General features: G+C 33.3%; 1 protein-coding gene across 1 annotated transcript; it reads right to left on the bottom strand.

Moving 5' to 3' along the window:
• Positions 1–677: 677 nt before the first annotated feature.
• Positions 678–11,408, bottom strand: LOC119833073. Its single transcript, XM_038356946.1, has 5 exons — positions 11,384–11,408; positions 3,517–3,602; positions 2,431–2,577; positions 1,728–1,893; positions 678–739 (listed from the first exon to the last, which is right to left on the bottom strand). Exons 1-5 carry the CDS (start codon positions 11,406–11,408, stop codon positions 678–680), a joined length of 486 nt encoding a protein of 161 aa, XP_038212874.1.
• Positions 11,409–12,416: the final 1,008 nt, after the last annotated feature.

The raw sequence follows: 12,416 nt of genomic DNA, 5'->3' as shown, positions 1-12,416 counted from the left end.
TCGAGTTGTTTTTAGTTATTTTACCGTTTTTAGGGGATACTTCGTTATAGACAACCATTAATTCTAGAAGTTGCCACCTCTGCTATATACAGTACATTTTACAAGAATTTTTCAATTGCAATTGTATGTCAAGTTTTTTAGAATCATCAATCATTCACAAGACAGAACCAGGCTTATTTTAATGTCTGCCAGACTTATTTAAATAATCTTTATTTTAATGTCTGGCAAAAATCGTTGTTATTTCACATGCATAACCTTCCGAATTTATAACAAAGTAGAAACTTGGATTATATACCTAACAGCATTAAATTTAGCACAAAAATCATTTCACTTTATTTCCTTTATGAAATAAAACATAATATTTGTATTTTATTAAGTCCTTTCTGTCAAAGAGGCTATTTAGACGGGTACGTTGGCGCAATTTTAAATTCAAATAATGTATATTTTTATCCCATCATACATCAAGGCAATTAACCTTATCCCCTTTATTGTGATTCTGTCGTGTGAAATGATTTATGCACGTTTAATTACTTTGAATCGTATCTGTATTTAACTGTACAATATTGATATGAAGAGCTTATTAAAGTAGCTGGCCGGACGATTATTAATTAAAACCAACATATTTATGAGTGTTTATTGAAAGAATATGTGAAAGGATTTTCAAACATCTGAGTGTGTCATAAGGACTGCAGGAGCCTTTTGTACGAGAAAATTATTAGAACGTCGTGGCATATGACGGCTGAAAAGAAAATATAAAAATTGTATTCAATGCTTCTTTTAATAAAAGTTTCGAGTTTGTGGAATTATTGCGTCTAGACATATTTCGTTCACTGAAAGCGGGGACAGTGTCCTTTGGTCAGTAGATAGTTTATACCTGACTACGAGGTATATGGTCTTAATTTCTACGTTCAGTGAAACTAGTGAATCTTAATCTTGATGCACCAGTTACTCAATAATTCAATAAGCGACTACTGGAACTTGATGCAAGAATATTCAATTTGAATAGTGGATCACGTAATAATTTATCGCTTATAGTTGTCATACATAATAAATACCCACAGATTAAAGAAAGTGTCTCACATAAAATATCCAAGAAAAAAATTTAAAATAAGATTTCTTTTTCATGCTTACTGAAATAACGACTGCCCACTAGTGGAAATTTATATAATGCCAACAGTAATTAATATTATGGCAACACATACAAGGCACATACTACAATACGTACTTATTCATCTCAGCTATGTTCAAAATTAATCCTTCTAACACACCAATAAAGCTCTTCATAAGCAAACCACTTTCACCAATACAGCTGGGGCAACATTTGCGCGCGAAGATTAGTGTATGGGCTTTCGTGATGTACATGTCTACTTTAGACGACTGAGTGAACCGATTAATGTTTCTTTATTTATTCGAAAGGTGGCGCTTCTCGTGTGTTCCCATTTTAATAAGATCCAATTCTGACGACGGCACCCATGTCAAAAGGAAATCCATGTCTTCTTGTCCCCTACTCATGAAATGGGACACAGTAACATGCTACTATTTCACGCCAATTTTCAGTGGTGGTGCAGTACATACCAGTGCGAACTGGCCGAGTTGTGTCGAAGCGTGCTCGACTTCCACAATTATACGTAAAACGATTTGCAAGTATTAACCTGGCCACACTCATCGCGTCCACACGAATATTCGCCTACAAGCCCGCTAATGTTGCCCCAGAATTCTCCACTTACTGCACAAGGATAGGGCCAGCATTCCAAACACGACCGCCAACATAAAGTGCATTGTGAAGTGACCGGTGCGGATGAAGTAGACGCCGCCGGTGACGCCGAGCACTGTGTTGTACGAGGCGATGATTAGACACATCCATAGCGCCACTTCGAGAGCTATCGCCTTTTCCTAGAACACGCACGTACAATGTGATCATTGATCAGGTTGAGTTTGAGACCATTTATTGTATGAAGACATAGACTGACGATATGGTTTATGCCGAAACATACAAATAAATAGAGAAATAGTGTTATGAATATGTAAAATTACCTACATTTTGTTACTACATTCTTGGAAAGACAATAAATTACAATTTGGACAGTGCATCTTTACGCTCCCTACATAGAAAGTTAAAAGATAAACTATTTTAAATTACTAATATATTTTATGCCAAAGTGTAAATAGTTTTTGTCAATGACCCATACTTAGATGTAATGACATATGTAAGGAAAAATTTTAAATGCGAAATTTATAATTTCTTTTTGTGTGTAAAAGCAGCCATTCATATGATACGAGTAAATCACAACTCAATATTTCGCAAATCAAAATTCTAACACACCGTCGGTAATATGTACAAACTTTTGAAATTTAGCAATTCCCTCCATTAATGCAGTCCTTTGAAACTATCTGCATCTCCAATTAACTAACATTAAACTTTTTACTTACCTCTAAAGCGCCTAGGAACAGCAAAACTCCATTAAGAACTAACGGCGGTATAATTGCCAGAATCATTATTTGTATAACCTCAGACATTCGCCCCTTGCTATTCGCTGCGACGAGAAAGTATAATATAATGTAACAGATTGTTGATATCTGAAAATATTCATTTTTATGTTATAGCGGGCAACCGAGCTGGTGGTTCGCCTAATGGTAAACAATCACCTAGCTCGTAAACATTTAGAGATTTTAAAATTACAAGAGAATAAAAATAACAACGATTGAATGTTCTCGAATTCCATACTATTCGAACTGTGGATAATAACAAATACATTTGATCAGGTACCGGCTGATTAGATTTGGAAAACGCTAATGCTACTTCAATTATTTACATAATGATTTCGAATTATTTAGCTACCCACATTCATTGTGGAAATATAATCGCTTTGTGTTTTCGATGACGCTTGATTAGATTTAAATGTTAAATAACCAATGATGAATTACGTTTACCAATGTTGATTTATCGCCATTTTATTCTAGATTTATTATTAATAGGGCAATATATTCTTAAAATAAATAAATTAAAAAATATAAACACAAATAATTAAAAACTCAGTTATCGAAATAAATTAAATGAGTGGTAATTTAATAAAACGAAATGTGCAGTGTTCGCAACGTATCGGTTATCAAACGAATTTATATTTTTGAGAATTTTTTAATGAATTGAACATAATGTGAATGATTTCGATATGAAATTAATGCTCTGCATACGGTATTCTCTTTCGTGTATGCCTTTATCAAACTAAACGATTGAAATGTTATTATTTGTTTCTGGAAATCATATTTTTTTCTGGTTTCTGGTAAATAAATGTGTATATATATGTATATGCTATATGTTCCCACTGCAGTATCCTTATTTATTCTTTACTGTTGATGTAAATAATGCGCAGATAAATGAAAAACAAATTGTCTCGAACCCCCGACTTTTTAATGTAAGTACTAGGTCCTCACCACTTAGCCACCACGTCTGAACTACTGTCTACTTACTGTTAGTATTAGTATCAGTGTGTTTACTAGTTATTCATATATACTCACGAGTTTGATCCATCCTATGCATATAACAGCGTCTCTCAGCGCCCGACGCCTAAATGCTAACTCGTCTGGATCCAAGGGTCTCATGTCTGCGCAAATTATCATCTTTCTCTATCTACTTCTTCAAACAATGTATTTAAACATAATTCCTATAGCTTTAATACAAAAAATTTAAATAAAACGTCCCTTTATTTACTGTCATAAAAATGACAGCGTGTCATTGAAACTTAGGCATAGATATTCTATTATTTTGCCCATGTTTGACAAGCAATGGACACCCGATATTGTTATGTAAACGCACATTATCAAAAATGAAATAAATCTTTTCCTGGGGATGGAGGGATGTACCACTCCAAATCCTATAATGGGTCAATTTCCTATAAAAACACAAAGAGAATCACGTCAATCGGGATCAACCCCCGGGGTGAACAAGTAATAAAAACAAAACAAAAATACAATCGAAACTCCATCATTTTTGGGAACGTTGGTTAAAAGTATTCAAATTCAAATTCAACATTATTTGTTGTCATTCACAGGTTATAAGGTAGGTATTACATTATATGAATTGTTAACTGTGATCTGTGGCGTACAATTGTCAAAAATGTTTTTATGTAAATAAGGAAAGGACTGGGAAGTGTAAGGAAAAGGACATGGGCCTCCTGCTCCCCCACAGACCAACCGAAACACATCAGTATGCTATTTCACGCCGGTGTTCTATGGGGGTGTCGTACTTCCCCGGTGCGAGCTGGCCCAATTCGTGCCGAAGCGTGCTCAACTACAACATACAGCACGAATTACTATTTTATTGTCCATGTATAAAATTTAGTAGATAAATGTGTTTAGTTCAGTCAATTATTTATTTATGATTGGTCAAAATAATACTTGTTAAAACTGCTCATCCATTTAAATTTAAAACACAATAAATGATAACTATAAGTATATCAGATCCCTAAGTCTAGCATTAATTCAACATAAACAATAACCACAAAAATTGAGAGCATCTATTTAATTAAACAAACTATACTAATAAAAATATTCTCTAGAATGCATTTCCACAATGACATACTAAATAGTCCGGGTATCATAAAGTTTCTATATATTGTTTTTGTCACCTTTGTCCTGAAACCCGAAGCTTAACTCCAAGATGTCTTAGTGGCGGTAAACTCAATCGAACTTCCCCTGCTTCCACTACGTACTGCAGTAATCTCATACATGTTTGATGGCTGATGCTTACTTTCATACAAGCTTAATGTTTCTGGTATACTTTAAGATTATTTAATAGAAATATGGTGAGTAAGGATGTACTTTTCGTTTAGTATGCTGACAAGTTAAGGGTAAATATAAACGTGTATACATTGAAGGTCTTTATTGATATTATTTTGGTAACATCGTGATCCGTAAAACATTAGCTGGAATAAAACATTGACTAAGTCCTATTTTCTATTATGTTAGGATATCCTGTGTAGTTGGCAATGTTTTAATTCTTTTGGATACAAACATGCATAATATATTTACTACCTAATATTTATAGATTTTATATTTTTTTCACATGCATCTTCTTGAGAATCCACCGAAAAACTGAAATAAATCTAAAGCCACTAGGATCTAAAACCGTCATTTCAAATAATTAAAGTTTTGATAATTAATAACGTAAACAACTGTTAATTATATTGAATTCTTCTCCATAAATAACGAATAGCATTCATTTACAATGTAAATACTCGCCATTTTAATGAGTAAATTGATGGTCGAACAGTGTTTAATTTTTACAATTCACTGGACGAATAATTTTTGAACAATGTCCCGAAAATGCAATCAATGCATTTTATGTTTCCGTAACATTGTAAAAACAGTTAGATCAAATCTATTGCAGTAAAACCTTAAAATTGTGAAATGGCATTCGACAGACACACCTCACGCGCTTAATGAATGTTATTTAATAAGAAATTAATCATAATATTTTTTACCATAAAAACATATCAAAGAAAGATGCCATCCCCTGTATTATTTCATAATTGTTTCACTACATACATGCATTGTTACAGACGATCCTTCTATCACCCTTATAATATCGTAGCTGACAGATATATTCATCCTTCTTTGGTTTAAAAATAATTTAATTACAATAATAAATTCGTTGTAATTACTTTCTTATTTAATACAGAAATGTTACGAAATATAATATAGATTGTGATCTCAGAGCATAACATTGCTATGTGTCTCCTGCTCAAAAGAATCTAGTTTTATACGCTATGTTACTGTACTTATAGGAACGTCACGATTTGTTTTCTACATTAAACAGTACCAAACACGCAATGATGTTCATAGTACCATTCACTCTAGTACCGTTTGCATCAGTCGACCGAGCTTTCTTAGAAAATTCCATAGCATCTTTGCAAATGGAGATTGAATGACGAAAGACAGCTCAAGGTGGTAATTATGGACAGGAAGAACATTCGCTCGTCTAGTTTAAATCAGCCCTTATAAAATTATATATATCCTACATCAGCCGTGGCTCAGCGAAACTTTTTGATATCACGGACGAAGTTTTTGAAATATTCGAAAGTTGTCGATGTAACAAATCTATAGACTCCATTCGCTCTGCGTTAAAAGTTTTATGTGCCAACTAATTTTCCTAAAGATGTACAGCTTTTTTGTTTTTTCATTAGCCTGTTAGCTTATAAAAGATGCATTAAAATAAACTTTGCAAATAATGATTTCACAGCCTCGTCTGGGAAAAACAACGTTCATCTATTTTTAACCCTGTTGAGGAAGGTCTGCAATGAAAAATAATGCTCCTTTTATAATAAGCTTTGCAAAAAATATCTCTTTATCGGAACCGTGTTATAAGAAATATTTTAAAGCCCGCAGAAAATTAACCTTAATTGTAAAGAACATAAATTATTAGATTTTCTTAATATTTCTCAGAAACAATTTCTATCAAAACTGTAGGCATTCATTTGTTGCTTAAAAGAAAATTAATTAGGAACAAAATCCAAGAATTTTGCAAAAAAATATAGTTAAATAGCTATATTTATTATTGGTTTAACAACTTGACGTGAAATGGAGCAAATGCATTGTTTTGATGTAACAGCATCAATGATTTTTTTTACGGAGAGGTAGGCTTGTTGGACGAGAATATTTGTTTTTTTTGTTGGTCTCCTCAGAGAATTGAAACCAGGACCCCTCGCCTCGCTCGAGCTCGATCAGTGTACCTAGAAGGCGTTTCTTGATTAAGATTAGATTAGATTATACATTAGATTTTTATTTGTAGCTTTTAAATTTTCTTGTATATTTCGTTATTTATTTTAATCGTCAGTATCAGGCATCTAACAGTCGATAAGAGACTACAATAGACTAAATGTAGATTAAAAAGCACACAACTTCTAGCAATGGTCATTACACCCACTCTCTCTTACATAATACACATTTGTAATATTCAGATCTTACGGATCTTCTCGAATAATTTTCTTAATGCGAGCGTAGTCTTCAATAATGAATGGACGTATTAATATGAATTCATAGATGACACACAAAAACTGAGATAAAGACGGTCCCAAGTCAGGGAAATAGTGTAGGTATTCGTCACAAAGATTAATTATCTTCAGTCTCGACTCTCGAGTTACTTCATTGCGGAACTCCGAAAATTAATTAAGATCTTTTTGCTCTATGTAAGGAATCGTGCGTGCCGGCACAGAATTAATTAAGAAATTATATACCTTACTGTAACTGATTTTGGTTTTAGCGACTGCTTTCAGCGCTGCTTCGGCTAAAGTTTTACTTAATTTGCCCAAAGTGTAACGTATATCTTCTGGATATTTAGGTTCTTTGCACGTTCATTGACTTTTGTTCAATGTTGCAATAATAATTTGAAACACGATGTCGGATGTACGGATGTATTTATGGTATAATATGTGACTATGCATGTTAATATTCATGTTAATATTTTTGGCTCACCATACAGCCTAAAGTCTAAACCGTTAGACGGATTATGTTACATGTATGAATATATCGTTGTTATTATTGTAGTGACATTTCATAAATTACTATCTCAATTGAGTATTTTCTCATAATGTCGTAAAATTATCATTAAAAACACTAAACAGAAAAACCCAAACAAAAGCATTATGTACGAAAACCCCGACTGCCAAAAATAAATTGATTCAAAAGAGGTTTCTTTATGCCATCATCGGCAATGGAGCTGGTGGGTCGTCTGATGGTAAGCGCGTCCACCGCACATGAACGTTTGGAGAAGAGTAAGGTCAATTGCAGACCTTACGCCTATGGATTGCTCATTGCAATGACATTTTTAATGGATTGCCGACTTCAAATTGGAAAGGGATTAAGAAAGGATTGACGAGGGGAACTAAGAAATGGACTGGGAAGGGTATGGAAGAATATGGGGGATATGGGAATACCTTTAAAACTGCACAACGGATTTTGATAGGGTTTTTTAATAGAAAGAGATGATGATTCAATAGGAAGGTTTTTATGTATAATAACATCTATTAAACGAGTTAAATTCAATGCGTGCGAAGCCACTCACAAAAGCTAGTCAACAATATACAGGAGTACATAGGAACCAGTTATTCACCACATTACGGTAGCCCATGGCCTATAATCTTCATAAGCAGTGGCCTGTTTACTGGAGGGTACATGTTACAAGTTGAGAGTAAACACCCGCGTGTATTTGTCTAAGCATACCTCGGTATTGACTATCTACTTAACAGTTCCGGTTCGGTCAGTATAACCATTAATCGTATAACTATTTGTGTTTGCATTTACAGGAATTGATTTTGGTTGAAAGAGATAGTAAAGAATTGTGATGGGGCATTATTTTAATGAATAATTGAATACCTCATTCGCAGTATAATTTTAGTATCTATAACAGTATCTTTTTCTACAAAAAGCTGCCACGTTTACTGCAATTCCAGACCTTTGCATATAGTATCAATATGAAATATTTATATCTTGATGGAATTTTATTTAACTATATCACATATTTTATTCAGATCCGCTCAATTTTTGCGTGAAACATTTACAAACATAAAAGCAGTGATCAGAAACATTCGTTCAAAATTGCTTAATTCATATAAACTTTCCTACTGTTAACCTTTATAGAAACAGTCTCTAGATTGCAACTTTCATTTAAAACATCCAAATATACCCTTCATCATCAACTTGGAATCTTCCCGTTTGTTTTTATACATGCTTACCACTAGACTAACAAATAGATATGCTATAATATAGAATAGAGTTTGTTTGAACGCGCTGATCTCAAGATCTTGTGGACCGATTTCAAAAGTTCCCTCATCATTAATTATTTACGTGATATCTGTGTGTTTTACAACGAGCGAATCCGAAGTGGACCCATTCTATAACCCATTATTTCAAAAAGTTTTGTAAATATACAAATTACTCTAACTTAAACACAACCAAAGAAAGTGTAACACAAAGAGTCGTTTATTAACTTAGACGATGCTCCTCAAATTAAAGTTATAATAAGGGCTTTATACATTCGGAAATAAAATAAATAATACATTCAGCCAAGCTCGTTATGATGCGGATACCTTATTCTCAAGGTACTCTTGTTCATAGCATTATCCGATTATAATAATCCCGCGCGCGCCGCTAGCATTTCGAGTAGGCGAGTCGAATGGTATCTCTTACATTATACGTATACTATGGAATATTCTAGAATGTAGATTGACACGAGATTATGTCCCAAAAGTTATAAATCTTCTGAATTCGTGTCATATTTGGTCGGAATCTTATACTAAGCCGCATTTTATTTACTAGCTCTACCTTTGTATGTTTATATGTGTACGACTCCTTTAGACTCCATTTTGGCCACTTTAAATGGAGAGATTTAATTTGCACATTTATCAAGAATCGGTTACAATACAATAATTCATAAGTTTATGTTATTATCTTGGTTAGAATTGCCAGGTTTAATTTATTTGTTTGCATATACTATTTATAAGAGCAATAAGACAGTTATTTAATCGAATCAATATAAATTTTATTTTAAAGAAATTTTAATGTATTTTTCTTACGTAAAAAGAATTAACGATAGAGACTTAGTAATAAAATGCTATTAATACTTTTTGAGCTGTATTGGATGGAATAGTTTTGAAAACTTAATTACTAGCTTATATAAATCGAAAGAGCATCACCTAAATCTCATGAGATGTATTTATAAATATAGCAACCTTCTACTTCTACTGCTCTAGTAGGGTTGTGTTTTCTATAAAAATTTACTCACAATAAATAATTACAGTTAAGTGCATCTTTCGGGAGTTTTGCGCGTACATTTCAGTGTTTGACTTTAAAACATTGGTTGGTGAAAAAGTCTAACCTAATGCTATTTATAAACTCGGCATGACCTACTTTATGTCTTATAGCCACAAAATGCAATAAAATGTCTGAAAAGGGGTTCATCCTCCGACCATTCCAATTAATTCCATTAAGATTCACAACCGAGCTACCTCGGAACACAGATGTGAATGATATTTTACCCTAGCACACTGGCAAGCACTAAAGCTGTCAACGGGAACACGGTTAGGCCCACGGGAATACCCTGCGTCTTACGGACGAGTTATGTTAGTATAAGATCAACTTACAATTTACTATAACTAGAAATTAAAGACTTTTTAAATGATTTTAAGACTTTTGACCGATTTATACAGTACATTATTTTATCAGTATGTGATGCGGGTGTTTCAGGCTACGGCAGAACAACTGCACGCATTCTTTTAGCAAATACCGTGACTTTTCAGAATCTATATTCAGTCTTATAACACATACAACACGTTTCAATTTCGCAGTGCACATGGCCGTGTACTTCTTAAACAGCATCATAGATTCAGATAACAATTTAACAGGAGCCATAAAACAAACGAAATGATGTTATAATGAAATGGAATCCAGAAACATTGTTTGCAAGCGGCCATGTTCAAACGCAGCGTCAAAGTTAGTTAGCCCGCCTTTGGATTCTGAGCTTTCATGAACCAACCAGCTGTGAAAATCGACGTTTTGCTTGTATTTTCATCCTTTATATTGTTGGAAACGTATTGCCTCTGAGCAATATCTACACTTATATTAATCCACAAAGAACATGGCGGCTGGACGCAGTAATGAAATATTACGAATTTTTCACTATAATACATATGATCCATGTATTAGTTATTATTTATTTTAATTATTGTTTACTTTAATATCTTCTTAGATAAGTTGATGAAGGCTCTTATTAATATCTGATAGGTTAAATCGTGTAAGACAATTTTAAACAGTACATTCATTCATTGTAAATACACGAGCATGCTATCTTTATGCTATCTATCTTTAAAGAGGAACAAAGCCCATTTGAATGTATTTCATTTTCACTGGCACAATAGCAAGATTATATTTCAGTCAGTAACGGGAGTACAAACTACACAGGAATATGTTCAGGTATCCAATAAAAAATACGCGTGCAAAATACCGCGGGAAGAAAATTTAATGACAGTATCGAAGTATTTTTACACTTCACGATATGTCGTACCTAAGTAATTCCTTCGGGTGTTAAAATAAATCAACTCTGTGTCACTTGGTCTGTGTCACTTTTATGTCAACTGGATTCAATTTTATAATAACTGCATGAGTATTGAATTTATTAATATTGTTCATTAGTATTTTATTGTAGTTTTATAGACTTTCATTGAATTGCTGCTGTTTTTGCTTGCTAATGTCTTGAAAACTTAGCTCTCTATCATGACATGCATACGATCCAAATCAAGATTCAAAAAATTCGTAGAGGCCTTACGCATCTACAAATGGCTTTCCATCTTCAAAACGGGTAAAGGGTTAAGAGAATAATAAGGTAAAATACTGGAAAAGATAAGAAAAGCAAGCATCTGACTCTTCCAGTCGCTGTAAAAAGCATAGTAGCATCCAAAAGTTACTATGACAGCGCTTTTCATGGGTGTATTACCTCTCCGGTGCTTTGGCGCAATTCGTGCCGCGTGTGTGACGTGCCGTGTACTTCACACCCACATGAAAATGCATCATTGTCGGATCATATAAAAGAGTTTCAATTTCTCTACTTTACAAAATATGATGAGTAATCCCCTATTTTGCGTTCCAAGCTTTGCTTCAAAAGCTTTACGTAGCAAATTTGAAGGAGTTCAGCTGTAAGCAATGTCGTAAAATCATTTATTAATGTAAGTTACTTCTTACGAAGCTAAGTAATTAATCGTGAGGACCAAAGAATTTTTAGGGTTACGTGCCCCCAAGGGAAAAACCTACCTAACCCTTATAAGATCATTTCATTGTCCATTTCTCCATCAATACCTATTTCTCATATATTCAACATCTTTCATTTAGCTGTACAAAATCAACTTATAGGTAACATAAATAAAAAGGTTTAATCGTTTTATACAGATGCCTCAGTACACGAGTCCAACTTGCATTTGACCGGTTTTTGTTTTATATATAATATGTTCTTCTCTTCACCACTCTTGTAATCCGTTAAGGAAAGCATCATAAGGAATCTGACATGTCCAAGAACCAAAAAGTTAACAGATGACAAATCGAGTTTAAACACTGTTTAATTATGCCAAAACTCTTAAATAAAGTCTATATTTCTCAGTGGAGAAATAGGCTAAGGATGATAACTTGTACATGTTATTTTTAGCATTATAATTAGTTCGAGATTTTCTCTCGAATCTCTCTTAACGAATAAATCCTGTATAAAAATAGAATCGAACGAACGAACGAACGAACTTAGGCAGAATGAATTATTATTAATGTATGTGAGTATAATTGAATCAACTGAAGGTGTGTTTTTTAATTAACTATGAATAAAATTAAAACGTTAAATTAAATATGTGGTTTTATATTCTAATCTTTGAAATAACCGCAAA

This window comes from Zerene cesonia, chromosome 16 (genome assembly GCF_012273895.1).
Source record: "Zerene cesonia ecotype Mississippi chromosome 16, Zerene_cesonia_1.1, whole genome shotgun sequence".
In the NCBI taxonomy this organism is placed as follows: Eukaryota; Metazoa; Arthropoda; class Insecta; order Lepidoptera; family Pieridae; genus Zerene; species Zerene cesonia.
This window is presented reverse-complemented; position numbering and strand designations above follow the sequence as displayed.

What these genes read in the sequence shown, in the direction of transcription:
- LOC119833073 (XM_038356946.1), bottom strand. Translation starts at nt 11,408, where the DNA reads ATGCTTGCTTTTCTTATCTTTTCCA. An exon ending in TGTTCCTAGGCGCTTTAGAG is followed by an intron (nt 1,894 to 2,430) that starts GTAAGTAAAAAG and finishes TGCGTGTTCTAG; the next exon opens with GAAAAGGCGATAGCTCTCGA. An exon ending in GCTGGCCCTATCCTTGTGCA is followed by an intron (nt 740 to 1,727) that starts GTAAGTGGAGAA and finishes TTTTCTTTTCAG; the next exon opens with CCGTCATATGCCACGACGTT.